Raw genomic sequence first — 17,776 nt, 5'->3', positions numbered from 1 at the left:
CTTACAAAATTTAAATATTGAAACTATTATGATTGGAAAAGTATTCAAAGTATCCACTACTGTTGCTCTTTTCACCTGAATGTTATTGCATGCAATTGCAATTTCCATATTCTAAACATATTGCTTTTAAGAGAAGGTGTTAATGAAGACTAAAACTATGATCAGGAAGATGAGCATGAAGTGAGTGGTTAGACACCATTAATCTAGGACCAACAAAGGTGTCACTAAATTTTATATAAAAGATATTATGGTTTTGTTCTTTCACCATAAGCAAAATTTATGACAGTTTCTGGATCCATATGTGAGTAATTAGTAGAGGTGAATAGATAAAATCCTAACTAAAACATTCATAGCTCAAGCTTAACATAATGGATTATCATTGAGAACTAAGTCAAAGCTATTTAAATATTACTACTTGTAAGTAGACTAGGTACACATCATATATAAACCCCTAGATGACCTGGACTCGACCTTGACCTGACTTGACTAGCCCGGACTTTGAACGCAAGCGTGGCCTTAACGCATATGTCAACAGCGTATGAAGACCGTATGTGCAAACCAGATTATAACTTGCGTGGGAACGTGGAGTTCCTCAGGCCAAAAGTTTGGGCTTTTGCAAACTCGAGCGGAGTGAAGATAGATCGATCAATGGAGCTAAAAGCTGCAGTTTTGCCTGTTGTGCTTGTGCTTGGAATGATACTTCACGTTGCAATGGCTGCGCAAGGAACCGCAACGTACTATGACTCTCCATACACACGTAAGTTGATAATTTTTGTGATTCCATCCATGCATGATCCCCAATTTTCTCTTTTGCTTTGCAGCAAATGCCTGTGCGGATAACAACCTTCCAGCTGATCATATGTTTGCAGCAGGCAGTGCTGCGATTTACATGGGCGGCAGCGGCTGTGGAGACATGTACACCATCAAATGTGTTCGGCAGAACAACCAGGGGCCCTATGGTTGCACCAACAATCCTGGTCCTTACACCATCAAGATTGTGGATTACTGCCCTGAGGGTTGCAATGGGACTTTTGATTTGCCTCACGAGCTGTTCCAGAAGATGGCCGATCCAAATGCCGGCAACATCATTGTGGAGTATCAGAAGATTTGACTTATATAAATCCCACAAAGGATGGTGAGCAAGAGCGACAAAGCAAAGAAATAAGAATGTAATAAAACTTGGGAAGGGACAACCAGGTTCTAGAAAGCATTGTTTTTGTGCTTTGATTTGTGTTTATTTGTTGTTGTTGAGTTGCTCTTGTTGGTAAGTCCCGGGGAACTTTTCAGTCCCATCCCAAAAGAGCACACAAAGATTTCTTGCAAGGAAAAAAGGAGAATCACAAGGGTAAAGAACAAGACCAGACCCAATGCAGTATCACACCTTTCCCTTTTCTAGTAGAGATGCCAAGTTTCTTTCAATACTGCACCATTCTAACAACCTTTTGGACCCAATCTCACAGGAATTTTGCAATCACAGTGATTTCGGCACTAGGTGCGATTCAATGAAATTCCTTCTCTCCCCTGCTTTCCTGCCAATAGAAAAACTGTGATAAACCCTAAACCCTTTCTGTATTTGGCTTCTTAGGCTTTTGGCACTATTCAAAATCAAGCCTTTTTTTGCATTGGATGTATAATATCTACTTCAGTTAAGTGTTTTTTTTTTTTGTCACTTGCGAGTCAATATCACAGGTGTAGAGTTTTACATAAAGAGTTTGCTTGCAGCAACACTAGTATTCGAAAATTTATGCTTGGCCATATTTGGAGTAAACCATTAAAAAATTATTGACTTTTCTAGATTTTTAGGGTAAACATGCATTTAATTTCATTTCATGGAAACATTACATATGATTTTATTGATAGTTCGTTCATTCCCATTAATTCATGTGATCTAATCAAAGGTAAGAGCATGAGTGGCACACATACAAGATTTATAGTGCACATTCCCACCACTACCCAAGCAAAAGTGCCATAGTTGCAATGGTGGGTAGCTTCTCCTAGGCAAGTAGGGAATTTGTTTCGAGCCTGCAAACCATAAAGGATTGGTTATGTTAACTTGATTGAACCGTAGACATTATGTAGGAAACACCTCACGAGCACATAATTAGTCACTCAATGTTCTATAGTCGGCATAGCTAATAGTCCCACAAGACACTAGCCAACTGCTCAATTTGTTAAGATCCACAATGGGACCTCAACTCCAATGCCATCCCACCCATAGCTCTCAATTACATTTGAGTAAACAAAGCACTACTTAACGTTGCATATGCTGCAATATAATGTGGAATCTCTAGCATGTTTCTTGCTCCCCTCCTTCTTTGGAAAACAGTAGCTTAAGCATATGATCTAGATGCCTTAGGCCTATAGTGGTGTCTAGTTTGTAGACCAACACCAACTATGCTAATACAAGCCCATCTAGTGCCACTCCTAATAGCCCATCTACACCTACCACTACTCCATTGACCATATCAACTATCACAACTTCATCTATTAATACAAATGCTACTACTTGGCCATCTACCTCCTAGAGCAACAAGCAGCCTAACTTAGTGAGTTTTTTATTGGTACCCACTTTTTTTCCATGTGTTTTTTTGTGCAAAGTGAGTTAACAATACTACCACACCACTAGGCTCATAATTCCCCATTAGCATTTTACAGCCACTCCCAAAGGTTATAACTTGTTTTTTTTTTCTTGGGACTGATTTTCTTTTTTGTTGTATCAGACTCATTCACCACTTGTTGTTAGCAATGCATACCTATGTTAATAACAATCAACAATCTTTATTCATGTTGTCATGGATGTTATGGCAACTAGTCCAAAATCATTGGTGGCATCTCATTGTTGACACCCTTGGTCCTTTGGCCATTCACCATAACCTCTATTACCAAGTGGATTGCAATCCCTAAAACTTGCATTTACATTTCAAAAGAAAGCTAGTGGTGAATGTGATGGAACTTGATGAGTCCTTCCAAAAGTGTCTCATATAGGGTGGTTTATACTTTAACATTTCTTTCTACCTTGATATGGTTCAAGATGTGATTTTACTATTGCTCCAAGCTTCAAGAATCAACCTTCATCCATGACCATTATAAGAGTGTTTATTTAGTGTTTAAGGTAGTCCAATAGCAATCAAGTTTATGCTAAGGTTGCATAATTTGACATTAGCTCTATTTAGTCTTGTGTAAGCCACAAATTTTTCTTTTCCAATTTGCTAGTTTACATTGTCTATCCGACTAACACCACCTTAGCCTTTGCTAAATTCCCTTGCCAAGGTTCCCACCTATTGTACCAGCTTCTACTTGGTCCTACTTGGTTTCAGCTACTTATTGCACGAGCAACGGAGTGTTGGCCATCCATCTACGGATTCCCAATCTCTCCCAATCCCCCCCTCTGAGTTAAATTGGACTTACATCTTGCTATTGGCCTCCTCAAAGGGAGCCATAGTAAACAAGGCCAATGGCAATTGAGCGACAGTAATTTATTTATACAATATTATAGAGCATCTCATTGACAAGTACTGGTTAAACTATTAAAAGCAAGCCCAAGTGTTTAAGGAGAAGGATGTTTAGGAACATAAGCCATTATTTTCTTTAAATTCCTTCATCACAAATATATGTTATGGTCCTTGTAATTGTAGTTGTTACAAATCCCTTAACTATAGACAATGACCCTTTAGTGATAAAGATATTCCTCTTAAAGCTAGTTGTGCAAGAACCAAACCAAAATGAGAATAATAGCATTATCAAGGAAGATGACTTTACAAATGAAGAAGAGAATATTCTTCCACTACCAAAGGAAACTCTCTTGACACCACACAACATAAACATCACTAAAGTCGAAAACCAAGATGATGGTGGGGATAAACAATACCAAGGATCTCTATTGAGATCCTTGTCATCAAAGATAGTGGTATTATGCCATGCAATTGGTAAGAAGCATCAATACAAATGAATTATACCTTCATTTTCTGTTTTTTGAGTGCAAATCAATTATTGTTAGTATATGATAGCAATAGTAGAAGCTTTGAAGATGATGGTATGCCTTCAACCCTCCTTTTTAGAGGGAAGCAACTCCACTCCACTTACTCTTATATAACTTATTTGTAGTAGAATAAGTCAATTGGAAATCTTACCATTAAAAATTGCATTAATGTTTGTATGTAAACTACTGAGCATCAACAATAATGGATTAACACCACCAAGGTGTTCAATGCCACTATTTACCTAAACACCCAAGATAGTGCCAATTTCACTATATTACATCATAAGAAAGTTGTTATCTTACAGGATGGTACTATTGCACTTAAGTTGAGAGTATAGAGAGACACTAAAGTTCATTTGCAAGTTTAATGGCTAAAACATAAACTTTTCAGTTCTTTTCACATAAAGAGCACAAGTGATGAAAAGATGTTTTATGTTGTTGTTAGACACCTTAAGTTCCACTAGGCCAAAGATGAAATATTTTTTCAACACATGCTTCTTACCTAAACCATGCCTCATTGGCAAGATTGGGAGAGTGTCTTTTTTAAGTTTAGCCTTTCAGAAGCACAATACAAAGTGTGTTTTGGGACAACACAATTTAGCAACTTTTCGCTAAAGGAGACACTAATATACTTCCTTCAATTATTAACTCTATAATAGCATGGTTCATTGAGAAGAAATGCATGTGCTTATGTTATAAAAATTGCCATTATTTTATTGTTTTGTGCAGGGACTTATATAAGAATCAAACAGCTGTACAACAATTGAAACATCTATTTCATATTATTGAATACTCTATTATAAATTTTCCCACTTTTGCATTGAGAAGGCTATGTTTTAGCTATATAAATTTGTTTGCACATGGTGCAATTTGGTAAGACAAATGAGGGAACACCAATTATAAATCAATCCATTATTTACCAAAATGTAAAATGGCTTTAAATAATTAAATTAACTATTTTCAATTCACCTTTAGTGCTAATCTTCATACTGAGTTATAAAGTGGTCTATACATATAAAATTGGAGGAGCTTTGGTCTAGGAGAACACCATAATAGATGTGGGTGAACCACATATAAAAGTTATTAAGGTGGTTGATTGCTAGATTCTTCATACATTCCATTACAAAGTAGTCTATGTATATGAGATTGGAAGAGCTTTAGTCTAAGACACCACAATAGATATAGTTGGGCCATATATAAATGCTATTAGGGGGGTTGTTCAGTCGATTCTAGGATTGGCAAATTTAATTTTCACTTTGTGTTACAAGTACATAAACTGTTTGTACTTAGAAAAGGAGCCAATTGCTCAATTGTATGTAGGAGAAAATAGTTATATCAAATGATGTCTTTAATTCAATTGTAGAAATTCTCTCCAAAATCCCAATCAAAGACTAATGAATGATTGTCCTTACTTGAAAGGTTTGTAGCAAAGCATTTGTGCTAATAAGTGAAAACCCACCTAGATACTTGTAAAGTTTTTATCGAACTTCCATATATATTACATGTTGGAAGCCTTCTCAGAGTAAATTTCCTATTGTGTTTGACTCCATGAATAGATAATGCCACACCACCCTAACCATGCATACCTCCACAACCTATTTATAATCTTCACCAAGTTTGGCAAGTCTAGGCTCAAGCACTGTATTATAGTTAGTAATTGCTAAGTTCTTTAATATGGAATCTATAGACTTGTGCTAATCACCCTTCGACTTTAGATTTGATACATCTTAGTTAAGTGCATTCCAAACATATGGTATGCATGCCTTGAAGTTTATCTTATATAGTCCTCTTTAACTAAGTTATCAGTCATTTTTATCTGAAACCTCTTCAGCTGCAATTTCCATTATTGCAATTATACACCCTTAGGATACTTGTGTATTGTATTTGAAGGCTTGGAATAATAACTGACCCACAAAGACTACATATAGAAATGAAGACTATACAAAACTTGTCCTTTAATCTTATCTTATCATATCCCAATTTTTTTATCCCAATTGTAAGCAACCAATGAAAGATAATTTGTAAGAATATAAATATAAAGGGAAAAGGCTTGTCAACAAAAGTGCACCCTCTTTTCCAATCGATTAATAGTTTTGGGATAATTAAAGTTAAAAAGTTTAAACTTAAAAATTTACACTAATGTCCTATAATGTAAAACATTAAGCATTTTATCTGAATAATCCCAAAGAGTTATCCAAGTTCTAATATTTCATGATTAATTCATTGAGTTCTAATTAAGAGAGCCTATTTAGATCTAAGTTGAGACACTAGGTATATTGTATGCTCGATTTCCCAACTTCTCCACATGGATATAAAATGTTTTCTTCCCACTAATGTATTTGTTGATGGGGTGGACCAAACACAAGATCCACCAAGCTTTAGAATCTAGGTTGTTAAAGTACTATAATTTAGGCATTTTTTTTCTATGATAATATAAATAAATAACATATATAATTGCTTGACTTTTTGAAAAAGACTCTTTCCAATTCAACTTAATTCATCAGTGAAAAATTTAAAATATTTTACAAATGCTGATTATAAACACTTGTAGCCCATGATACCATTGCAGCTTCAAGGGTAATCATTATAACTTTCAAAGTAACTAGAACCAAAATCACCTTTTAGGACCATAAACTTATTGTCGCTTGCATCTCAAGCAATAATATGTCCCTTACTATTGTTTTCTTCAGTAGGGTGTTTAATAATCTCCCTCCCCCCAAAGCACAACATTAAAAGAAGACTTGGGTTGGCTTGTTAGAAGGATTGTCAAACTATGGGAGGAGGAGGTATCATATAAAATCCTCAATTTCGTGCTTTGTTAGATTTATTATTGTGCTTCAAAGAAGTTCTTTTATTGAATTCAATGCCTCAAAGAAGTTGTAGAATCCTCTCTAGTTTGCGATGCTAGGAGGAAACTCAAAAACCTTAATCATTGTAAATTGATAGTTTTGCCTCATGCTTACAAAATTTAAATATTGAAACTATTATGATTGGAAAAGTATTCAAAGTATCCACTACTGTTGCTCTTTTCACCTGAATGTTATTGCATGCAATTGCAATTTCCATATTCTAAACATATTGCTTTTAAGAGAAGGTGTTAATGAAGACTAAAACTATGATCAGGAAGATGAGCATGAAGTGAGTGGTTAGACACCATTAATCTAGGACCAACAAAGGTGTCACTAAATTTTATATAAAAGATATTATGGTTTTGTTCTTTCACCATAAGCAAAATTTATGACAGTTTCTGGATCCATATGTGAGTAATTAGTAGAGGTGAATAGATAAAATCCTAACTAAAACATTCATAGCTCAAGCTTAACATAATGGATTATCATTGAGAACTAAGTCAAAGCTATTTAAATATTACTACTTGTAAGTAGACTAGGTACACATCATATATAAACCCCTAGATGACCTGGACTCGACCTTGACCTGACTTGACTAGCCCGGACTTTGAACGCAAGCGTGGCCTTAACGCATATGTCAACAGCGTATGAAGACCGTATGTGCAAACCAGATTATAACTTGCGTGGGAACGTGGAGTTCCTCAGGCCAAAAGTTTGGGCTTTTGCAAACTCGAGCGGAGTGAAGATAGATCGATCAATGGAGCTAAAAGCTGCAGTTTTGCCTGTTGTGCTTGTGCTTGGAATGATACTTCACGTTGCAATGGCTGCGCAAGGAACCGCAACGTACTATGACTCTCCATACACACGTAAGTTGATAATTTTTGTGATTCCATCCATGCATGATCCCCAATTTTCTCTTTTGCTTTGCAGCAAATGCCTGTGCGGATAACAACCTTCCAGCTGATCATATGTTTGCAGCAGGCAGTGCTGCGATTTACATGGGCGGCAGCGGCTGTGGAGACATGTACACCATCAAATGTGTTCGGCAGAACAACCAGGGGCCCTATGGTTGCACCAACAATCCTGGTCCTTACACCATCAAGATTGTGGATTACTGCCCTGAGGGTTGCAATGGGACTTTTGATTTGCCTCACGAGCTGTTCCAGAAGATGGCCGATCCAAATGCCGGCAACATCATTGTGGAGTATCAGAAGATTTGACTTATATAAATCCCACAAAGGATGGTGAGCAAGAGCGACAAAGCAAAGAAATAAGAATGTAATAAAACTTGGGAAGGGACAACCAGGTTCTAGAAAGCATTGTTTTTGTGCTTTGATTTGTGTTTATTTGTTGTTGTTGAGTTGCTCTTGTTGGTAAGTCCCGGGGGACTTTTCAGTCCCATCCCAAAAGAGCACACAAAGATTTCTTGCAAGGAAAAAAGGAGAATCACAAGGGTAAAGAACAAGACCAGACCCAATGCAGTATCACACCTTTCCCTTTTCTAGTAGAGATGCCAAGTTTCTTTCAATACTGCACCATTCTAACAACCTTTTGGACCCAATCTCACAGGAATTTCGCAATCACAGGGTGCGATTCAACGAAATTCCTTTCTGTTTTTGGCTTCTTAGGGTTTTGGAGAGGGGAGGGATTGGATGAAGCTGGCGCTCCCGCAGCAGCAGCTCTGGCGACTGCCGCATCGCATTGGCACTCGGTTCGTTCATTCGTTGCCGCCGTGCTCTTGCGCAGCACCAGAGGGAGGGGGAAGAGGAGGTAGCATTTACGCACTTTCGATTCGTTTCTCTCATTGTTTCCTTGAAATGTAGGTGATCTTCTTTCTGGTGTTCACCAGCCTGCGGTTCCCAGACCGACTCTCACCGATGATGAGCTCCGATTGTTTAAGGAATTGCATCCATCGGTATGTGAATTCTTTCCAACAATTCAAAAGAAGGAAAGCCTTAGATTGTCTTCTAGGTGCAAAGTCAGCAGCCAGATGTGGGAGCGTTTCAGCAACTTCCAATGGTTGTTCCTGCCGAAGAGATTTTGGCATCCGCATTGAAAGCTGCCAAAAGAGTTCCGCCGTCCAAAGGTGTGATTGAGTTTTTCGCAGTTTATCTGTTTTTCTTCTTCCCATTTCATCTGTGTTCCTTCACGACGAGCTCACAGTCATCTCAAACATCGCCAAGAGGGAGCGAAACCGCGGAGCAAGGCAGCTGGATGCGTTGATGAAGGTGAGCTCCATTCTTTGTTTATGTTGGGTGCGAGAATTATCGGTGTTCTCTTCGCAGGAACTCTCAGTCCCTCTAACGACTTACTTCAAAAAGTTCCCCAGGAGCTATGAACTACATGCGTATGAGAGGTCGCTTTTAGAGTTCACACTCGGAAAAGGCAAGTACGAAGAGGTACTGTCCACTCGCACTTGGATTTCACATCTAGTGTGTGTTGTTTCATGCTTGTACTGAAGCAGATCCTTGGCAACGTTTTAACTCTGAGGAAAAAGCTGACTCTGTGCGGGAAGAATATGGCCTCGCTGTGCTCCAAGGTGAGCTCACGTCGCCTCTCTGGCATTTGCTTACTCTCGTGAACCAACTATTTGATGCAGTCAAGCACCAGAAGGGAGGCTGCAGATCTAAAAGATGAGGTGCTCTTTCTTTCTGCTCTTGGATAAAAGTCTTACCACCACTTGTGCAGGGATTTCACGAGATGACTGTTGTGTTCCACGAGCACGTTCAGTACCTTGAGGATCTGAAAGAGACAGCTAAGGTTGACACCTTTGATTGCATTTATAGCGGGATCAGAGAATTTACTAGGTTTACAGACTCTCAGGAAGCTCCCGGTTGTCAATCCTCGCGACCCAATTCTATGCCTAGTCGGAGCTCCGAATGTCGGTAAATCCTCTTTGGTGCGGGTGCTCTCTACGGGAAAGCCAGAGGTTGGAACTTCTTTTTCGGTTTTTGAGTATGTTTCGCTAACTGGGTATCGACCATGCAGGTTTGTAACTATCCATTCACAACAAGAGCTATTTCCATGGGTCATATAATGGATTATGCTTTTTCTTACCAGGTAGGTGTAAGAACGGCTTTTTATACAGTCCAAGCGTCACCAACCTGATTTGTTCAGGTTACAGATACTCCAGGTCTGCTCAACAGGATTGATGGTGCGACTATAAAACTTGTCGTTTCATTTTCCTCTTCGCTCTGTTGCTAACAGCATTGTATATAACCAGCGGACCGAAACGACATGGAGAAGTTGACTTTAGCGGCACTAGCTTATCTCCCAACGGCTGTTTTATACGTGCACGACCTTACGGGAGAATGTGGTACTAGCGTGCAAGACCAGGTAAAAGCTGGAAATTTTAGTTCATGGCCAGTACTTTACACGATTGCGCAATGAACTTGCAGTTTTATATCTATAAAGAAATTCGAGGAAGATTTCCAAGCCGGCCTTGGATCGACGTGGTGTCTAAGGCTGATCTCCTGGAAGTGCCAGCTCTTCGTGATGGCGAAGAAGTGGATGAGATTGTCCGGTACAAAACTAGTGGACCACCTGGAGCGCTGTGGGTGTCAGTGGAGACAAAGCACAACGTTTCCGAGGTAATGTTCTATATCGAAACGTTTATAAGCAAGAAAAGAAACTCACGGAGTTGGCGCTTATTGCAGCTGTCATCGAGGGTTTTGGAAATGCTGAGAAGTATTTCGGATCGAAGTAAAGAGAAAGCCGCTGTGGATGAGGAGTCATAACATTATTCACTGCTCGTCCGAGCAACCATTCAAGCAAAATGGAGCTAAAGCTGTGAGTTTTCGATTTACTCAACACGAAATGTTTTAAGCCTTTTAAGAAAGTACTATACAGGTGAGTTTTTATCCACAAGACGTGCCTCTTATAAATACTATGGTCGGATAAGGCTTGGCTGGCTGCTCTTTCGCTGCTAACTGACAGAAGCTCCTCTCATGGCGACATCAGCAGCACTCTCCATCTCCAGCGGCACTGTTGCGTCGAGCTCGTGTCGCGTAGGCGCTTACAGCAGAGGTTCAGTGGTGGGGATAAGTAGCAACGGAGGCCGACGTCGAGGACCCAAAGTGGTGTGTGCCGTTGGTGAGCTCTCATCGAACAGCACAAGCTACTTGATCGCCGGGGCAATTGGGATTGCAGTCATAGGAACTGCATTTCCCATCTTCTTCTCCCGCAAGGATCTGTGAGTAACGATCTGTTTTTCTCGTTTTTTCAATTCATCCATGGCTGACTGATGTCCCTTGAGTTTTTTTCAGGTGTCCCGAGTGCGATGGAGCGGGATTCGTGAGGAAGACTGGTTCCAAGCTGACCGCGAACGCTGCAAGGAAGGATAACACCCAAATCGTGTGTGCTCGTTGCAATGGACTCGGAAAGCTGGGTAAGTTTTTTTTTTTTTTTACAGCTTAGGCAGTAGAGTTTTTGAGGATTGGATTGTTTGCATGCACAGCTCAGGTCGACAAGTGAATCAAAACGAGATTGTTGTTGTGATCTGTTTTCCTAGAGAATAGGGAGTGTTTTTAGTTTGTTTGTCCGTTGGGTCCCTTGTGGAGCAAAACTGCCTTGTTTTGCTCTTCATTTCGACGTCATTCCTTGCGTGCTTTACAAAGGCTTGGATTCCTGGTTCCTTTCTTCTCCTCTTTCAGATACGTTATACGAAGCGAAGAAGACTTAGAAACGAGCATTGGATTTAGAATGTGAGTCGATGGATCATATCATAGCGCTTCAAGCTTGAACATGTTTCATGCTGTGTCGATCGTTACTAGGCAGGTTCTTTGTCGGTTTCTAGCGAATATAAGCACCGAGTGATAGTAAAGCAATCTTTGGCAATCCTTCCTTAGAAACAGTATCAGATTCACGTTTGAGAAGTTAATGTAATATACAGTTCATGGGAATCTTTTCTGTTCTAGTTCTAGAACTCAATATTAAAATCGCTTTCGAGCTTGTATGTCTTTCAACCACACTTTCAACTTTATTTTATCACGAGGCATGTTTGTTAGTTGTTTGTCTGTTGCTCTGCAGTTCCATTCTCGAGCAAAACGGCCTTGCTGTGCTCATCAGTGGCAGCTGCCTCGACGTCGTTGCTTGCGTGCTTGACAGGCTCTTCCATCTTCGGATCCCTCTTCGTTTTTTCCTTGGAGACGTCATACGATGCGTGGAGGCCGAAGAAGACATAGTAGAGGAGCATGAGCCCCGTCCACACCGCAAACCTCACGAACGAGGCCGTGTCGATGGATCCCAGCAGGAAAATGTTGGTAGCAATCGACAGCGATGGCAGCCAAGGCACCAGCGGCACCCCCCACACCTTCGGCTTTCTGGAAGTCGGCACAAACACGGCCAGGCCTGCGGTAGCCAGGAACCAAACCGGAACAGCAACAACGTAGCCGATCCACCCGTCGCTCACGGCCCAGTAAATCGCGATGGCAATCGAGGAAGCGAGTATGACCGCCATGAAGCCGACAAACTCGAGCGCATGACGCGTGCTCGTCACCCCCTCGACGTAGTATCTCCGGACAAGCAGAGCCATCGCCACCATGCTGAAGATAAACAGCGTGCTGATGGACAAGAGGTTGGCCAGGATCCCGAGGCTGGAGAAGAACGCGACGATGGCACTGGCAGCAACCATGACGGCGGTGGCGTTCACTGGAGTGGAAGTTTTCCCGTTGACAACGGCGAACCACGGCGGGATCATGTGTGTCCGAGCAATGTGAGTCAAGTAGCGGGCCTGTCCGACAGCACCAACGAGGAGAACGGTGGTCATTCCCTTGAGAGCTCCCAGCGCGACGAGATACTGAGCCCAGTTCATGCCGTGGAGCTTGAAAGCCACCGAGAAAGGAGCGTCCTTGTCGATGAGAGCGTTTGGGGTCATGAGGCTGAGCGTCAGCGCCATCAAGCAGTAGATCACCGTGGCCATGGTCATGGAGGCGAGGAGGCCGAGTGGTATGTCCCGGCCGGGGTTCTTCGTCTCCTCGGCCATGGTGGAGACGGCGTCGAAGCCGAGGTAGGCGAAGAAGAGGACGGACGCAGCACTGAAGAGGCCCCGGACGCCGCCAGGCATGAAAGGGGTGTAGTTGGAAGTGTCGGCCTGCGTGAGTCCGGCGACGATGATGAAGGCGATGACGAGCATGTTGACGACGGAGGCGATCCAGTTGAGCGTGGAGGCATGACGAGTGCTGTAGCAGGCGATGGCTCCCGCGATACAGAGGACTACCACTGCGATTGGATCCAAATAGTTGTAGTCCTTTGCCAGAGATGGTGCGTAGATCCGGAAGTCGGAGCTGTCGTGGTTGAGGAGAGCTGCGAAGTATCCCGTCCAGGAGCGAGCCACGGCCGCGTTGCCGATAATGTACTCGAGGACGATGTTTCCTGCCGCGATGAAAGCCGCGAAGTCGCCCAGCTCCACTCGCAAGTACGCAAATGAGCCACCTTTCATCCAGAAACATATTAAAGCTTAATGGTAGTAAAACAGAGAATTGAAAGTCATCAACCAACGAAGAAAAAACAAAAGTCGCTCATGGAGAAAGTCCACAAGGAAGCCGTTATTGATGTTACAGACCAAAGTAGACAAACAACAGTCAGGAACAACACTGTCTCGTGATTATCCGTCGATTTAATTCTCACCGACCACTAGCAAACAAGCAAAGCAACAAAAAGAGATTCTCTACTCACCGGCAAGACTTCATCCACGAAGCTCAACCAAGCAAACACTATCAAGCCAAGCAACTCACAGAAACTCAAGAGCGAAGCAACTGAGATCAAGGAAAGTCGCTCAGCCGTTATTGATGTTACAGACCCAGGTAGACAAACAACATTCAGGAAAAACAGTGTCTCGTGATTACCCGTCGATTTGATCACTAGCAAACAAGCAAAGCAACAAAAAGAGATTCTCTACTCACCGGCAAGACTTCATCCACGAAGCTCAACCAAGCAAACGCTATCACCAAGCAACTCACAGAAACTCAAGAGCGAAGCAACTGAGATCAAGGAAAGGAAAGCGTACCAGCGACAGGGATCTCCACAGCGAATTCCGTGTAGCAAAAGACGGAGAGCATGGCGGAGAGTCCAGCAACGGCGTACGAGAGAATGATCGCAGGCCCCGCGTGCTCCTTAGCTTCCTGTCCCGTCAGCACGAACACTCCAGCTCCAATCACCGCTCCAATCCCAAACCACATGAGATCCCACCAGTTGAGCGTCTTGATCATCTCGTTCTTGCTCCGCGACTTAACTTCCAGCAGCTCTTCCTGATCGCTGGAGCGAGCTCGCAGCCTGTCCATGAATCGAGGCCGCGTTTCCGACAGGGCGTGGACATAGCTGCTCCAGCTCTGGAACGACTCCTCGGGAAGGAAATTGGACCCCATGATCGATCTTCTTCACAGGAAAAAAGAAAGAAAGAGGTGAAGCATCAGTAGTCCAAGTAACTGGATGAATTGATTTAAACCTTGCAGCAACCAAGCTAGACGACACCAGCGAGCAACATTGGAGAGACCACACAAAAATTCAATCCTGACCATCAGATCTCGATACACGCCGGTCTTGACGGCGCTCGAGTCTATTTGCTATTCCTCCCAAGATCCGGGAGCTCACGTTTAAATATAAGCATATTCTTCCAAAGCGCGGGCAGGACGTTCTCACCTTAGCTCTTAGCTCACTCCGTATTGGTCCTCGGCAATTACCACCAGTGCGTCTCCCGGTTTGAATCTGAGTGGTATTTCTTTCGACTTGGGATTGATCACCTGGTTTAACACAAACAAGAGATCGAATCAGGAAACGAATGCACAAAAGAAAGAAATCATCCCTATTGTGCTGCCTATGCTAACAAGTAAAAGGCGTACCACTTTGTTGCCTCGCCGATATCCTATAGCTACCTCTTCACGCAAGACCGCACGCTCTACAAGCTCGTTGAACGAGGGAGCTTCATTGGTGGTTGCGTAAAGGCCAATATCCTGAAACACAATGACTTCCAGGTTGAGTAGAGTCTTGAAAAAACAGACAGGTGAATGAATACCTGGACATATATCTCATTCCCCCACGAGTTGAGGAGCTCCGTCCAGACCGCATTTAAATCCGAATTTTCCGACACTGGAGAAGGAAAAAGAAGCAAGAACTTTCAAGAGTTCGAGTCGAGCCAGAAGAGCTTGTGAGCACCTTGAGTAGTGACGAGCCCTGATAACTCGTGGGTACAGATGTAATTTAGAGACGGGTGGCTTTGAACAACCTGAATAGGAAAGAGAATATAGTATCATATAAGTCGGTGCAGCGAACCTGCTTTCCAAGCTTCTTGTCAACGAACTCGGCGACCAAACTCGTCACCTGAAGCAAGCACATTGCCAAAACGAAAGCATTGCCAATGGACGCAGCCTACCTTGATTTTATACTCTCTGCATAGCGCTTCTGCGAGAAGAAGAGCAAACGCGGACTGTTTGTCTGCCTTTGGGGTGCCTGGTAAAGCAAAAACGCGTCAACCGACAATTTCCATCCTTCACACAACCACCATACCTCCGACGTGCCACTTGCCATCCGCAATGACGCAGATTGACAAAGGCGGAGTATCCTCATTTCCAAACTCCGGAGCAATGTTTGTAATAGCAAGTTTCAAGTCTGTTCGACTCATGGGACTTCCAATCTACTACAGAAATTCACGAGTAATAGCAAGCATCCCGAGGACAAATGCCAGTACCTTGTGCGTCAACGTTATGTTCCGCAATGGCCTTGAAAATCTTCTGTCCATTACGAGTTGCCTTTCTTCCAAGGAGGCCTCAGCTAGTATAACCTGACATCAACGCAGGGTTCGAAACGAAATCACCAATGAATGGTCTATGCGTACCAATTCACTACCCGGACCAACATAATCATCGTACTCGAGAACCATATCACAAACATCTGGGCGCCACCCGAGAATAACAATTCGTTCTTTTCTAGCAAGGACTTTCTCGGCCGCCTGCAATGAGACTTCATGCTGTAAATTGATGCTCGAAACGAGAAATGCTACTTATTACCTTTGGTTGTGGCTTTGGTACGTGTTCGGTGGAAATCTGACATTTCTGTCCACCTCTACAGTCGCATAGGATTTTGTCAATTGTGTTAAGGGTCTTGCGATATCTCTCAGCGATCTTCACAAGACTATGTGGAGCTTCCTTTTGAGTTCCTTTCGGTGCTATAACGAGGAACTACAGCATGTCGAAAATTATGAGCAACATTAGAGAATACGAAAGCTTCTTATACCTTGTCGCTGCTACGGACGACAAGATCCTCATGGGGATGGAAATCAAGCTTTCCTTCTCGAAGGATTCCACAAATTATAGCCTGCTTGTTCCCAATAAATCACCAGTATTAGGAAAACTTTAGAATTACCTCTGGAAAGCCTCGTCGGACTTGTTGGTAGTGCAAACCTGATAGTCCCGGATATTTGTAGAGGTTTATGACATGCTCTGCCCAGAGAGATTTTCTTCTTCAGAAACATTCCAAAAGCTTTAAGCATTCAACCTCTGTTACTTTGTGAGGTTTTTTATGTTTAGAATTTACTCCCATAGCTGAGCACTTGTCTGTATACGTCCCGTAGCCCTGGTTGCCGTGAACATTGTACAAATAGCTTTGCTGAAAGATTTTGAACGGTTTGCACTCTCGTTCCCGACAATGACATTAAAAGATTAGCAGAGCTCGCTTTTGAGACCTGCACAAAACGGAAAATCTTGTACGCATTGTAAACTGAAAGTTCTTTACTCTCTGTTACCTCTGCAATTACATTTCCTTTAAATCCTTGAAGTAAAGGCCGAAGAGCCAACACCGAAAGAACAACCTCTGCATCCGCCTCGTATCTGCACATTAAACGTACCTGAAGTCATCAATATCTCTTGTTATCTAAAACTTACGTGTCATCCTTGTTGGAAAGAAAACACACGGTGCGAGCTTTATCTGCACCAACTCGAAGGAAGGACAGCGTGGAGCTCAGACTTCCACTAAACGCATACAAGTTAGGCGCAAGTCGTAAGAAAAGAACCAACCATACCTTCGTGTTAAAATATTAAGATGAGGTTGGTCTTTTACACTCATCACAAGCTGATCAGTGTAGGCTCGTGGACGCTCAGAGAGAAGCAACACTGTCTGCTTTCTGCACATAAACAAAGAAATTACAGAAACACACGTTTCGCTTCTATCATACCTCGATCTCGCTGCTCCAGAACGCCAGTGGTGTGCTTGACGTTTGTTAATTTGTTTGAGAACGGTCACGAGATGGTTGTTCGCACCACAAATTACAATATGTCCATCTTCATACACTTGAGAATGAGCACCTTCCCTCAGCCGATCCATATGACTCTGCAAATCACGCATTCAAACACTTAAATAATTTTAAAACAGTAGTTGTTGCAACGAACTTTAAACTGAGCATTTATCGTGCCCATGAGAAGTGTATAAACTAATATTCCGCACATTGCCAGCATCAAACCGATTGCTCTCTCAGCACGAGTTGTCTCCTGCAGCGAAATGGTCAGCAAGAGAATCTACGGTAAGTTTCTCCGATTTGCTCACTTTGAGGTGCATACTTGATGCACAAACACAAGCCCAAGCATCCCAAAATGAATCTTCAAGTTTTTGGTTAAAAGTCCTGCCAGCACGGGAATGAAACACGCGAACATTAGAAAACAAAACACGAGTACCTGTTCTTATTAAAAATAATCCCTCCGATCAAAGTCAGAGCCACGCATCCCATAGCAAGCAGGCACATGTATCTGCGAATGCACTCGTCAATATAAGAGAAGAAAAATACAAGATTGCCGGAGAATTAAAGCCATTTGAAACTTACAATGCTTGCAGTTGAATGGTATAGTGCTTACGACATGGGATGCCTTTCGAGCATGACATCTAGCATGTAAGAGATGCGTGATCTGCTCCAATCCACCTTAGCGAAATTAGCTCTTGAAGGGAAGTCTGGTCCCGGAACTCC

General features: G+C 42.3%; 5 protein-coding genes across 6 annotated transcripts; 3 read left to right on the top strand and 2 right to left on the bottom strand.

Annotated features, from left to right (window-relative positions):
* Positions 1 to 605: 605 nt before the first annotated feature.
* LOC9663001 (EG45-like domain containing protein) lies at positions 606 to 1,223 on the top strand. The gene is made up of 2 exons (XM_002987282.3): positions 606 to 757; positions 822 to 1,223. Exons 1-2 carry the CDS (start codon positions 649 to 651, stop codon positions 1,109 to 1,111), a joined length of 399 nt encoding a protein of 132 aa, XP_002987328.2. The 5' UTR covers positions 606 to 648; the 3' UTR covers positions 1,112 to 1,223.
* A 6,319-nt stretch (positions 1,224 to 7,542) lies between these two features.
* LOC9662999 (nucleolar GTP-binding protein 1) lies at positions 7,543 to 10,695 on the top strand. Its single transcript, XM_002987280.2, has 16 exons — positions 7,543 to 7,694; positions 7,759 to 8,282; positions 8,398 to 8,598; positions 8,652 to 8,743; positions 8,800 to 8,914; positions 8,992 to 9,056; positions 9,114 to 9,227; positions 9,293 to 9,367; positions 9,428 to 9,466; positions 9,517 to 9,588; positions 9,644 to 9,757; positions 9,817 to 9,888; positions 9,946 to 9,982; positions 10,052 to 10,164; positions 10,227 to 10,418; positions 10,485 to 10,695. Exons 3-16 carry the CDS (start codon positions 8,481 to 8,483, stop codon positions 10,563 to 10,565), a joined length of 1,299 nt encoding a protein of 432 aa, XP_002987326.1. The 5' UTR covers positions 7,543 to 7,694; positions 7,759 to 8,282; positions 8,398 to 8,480; the 3' UTR covers positions 10,566 to 10,695.
* Positions 10,696 to 10,737: 42 nt separating this feature from the next.
* On the top strand, positions 10,738 to 11,460 carry LOC9658078. Its single transcript, XM_002987279.2, has 3 exons — positions 10,738 to 11,020; positions 11,094 to 11,215; positions 11,285 to 11,460. The coding sequence occupies exons 1-3, from the start codon at positions 10,776 to 10,778 to the stop codon at positions 11,299 to 11,301; spliced, it is 384 nt and encodes a 127-aa protein (XP_002987325.2). The 5' UTR covers positions 10,738 to 10,775; the 3' UTR covers positions 11,302 to 11,460.
* Positions 11,461 to 11,734: 274 nt separating this feature from the next.
* LOC9658077 (cationic amino acid transporter 1) lies at positions 11,735 to 14,310 on the bottom strand. 2 transcript variants are annotated; one of them, XM_024661119.1, is made up of 3 exons: positions 14,273 to 14,310; positions 13,835 to 14,202; positions 11,735 to 13,260 (listed from the first exon to the last, which is right to left on the bottom strand). In XM_024661119.1, exons 2-3 carry the CDS (start codon positions 14,190 to 14,192, stop codon positions 11,831 to 11,833), a joined length of 1,788 nt encoding a protein of 595 aa, XP_024516887.1. In that variant the 5' UTR covers positions 14,193 to 14,202; positions 14,273 to 14,310; the 3' UTR covers positions 11,735 to 11,830. The 2 variants fall into 2 exon arrangements, with proteins under 2 accessions (XP_024516887.1, XP_002987271.1); XM_002987225.2 differs by having other exon boundaries at positions 13,835 to 14,199.
* On the bottom strand, positions 14,243 to 17,771 carry LOC9662998 (putative ion channel POLLUX-like 2). Its single transcript, XM_024661120.1, has 21 exons — positions 17,636 to 17,771; positions 17,490 to 17,561; positions 17,362 to 17,437; positions 17,208 to 17,306; positions 16,994 to 17,148; positions 16,841 to 16,942; positions 16,704 to 16,790; positions 16,565 to 16,649; positions 16,357 to 16,504; positions 16,186 to 16,262; positions 16,057 to 16,137; positions 15,831 to 16,001; positions 15,659 to 15,772; positions 15,512 to 15,604; positions 15,331 to 15,457; positions 15,197 to 15,273; positions 15,097 to 15,144; positions 14,980 to 15,049; positions 14,840 to 14,913; positions 14,667 to 14,777; positions 14,243 to 14,567 (listed from the first exon to the last, which is right to left on the bottom strand). The coding sequence occupies exons 1-21, from the start codon at positions 17,692 to 17,694 to the stop codon at positions 14,475 to 14,477; spliced, it is 2,019 nt and encodes a 672-aa protein (XP_024516888.1). The 5' UTR covers positions 17,695 to 17,771; the 3' UTR covers positions 14,243 to 14,474.
* Positions 17,772 to 17,776: the final 5 nt, after the last annotated feature.

The sequence above is a fragment of the Selaginella moellendorffii genome, unplaced genomic scaffold, assembly GCF_000143415.4.
Source record: "Selaginella moellendorffii unplaced genomic scaffold, v1.0 SELMOscaffold_80, whole genome shotgun sequence".
Classification (NCBI taxonomy): Eukaryota; Viridiplantae; Streptophyta; class Lycopodiopsida; order Selaginellales; family Selaginellaceae; genus Selaginella; species Selaginella moellendorffii.
Note: the sequence above shows the minus strand (reverse complement) of the source record. Positions and strands in the feature narration are given on the sequence as shown.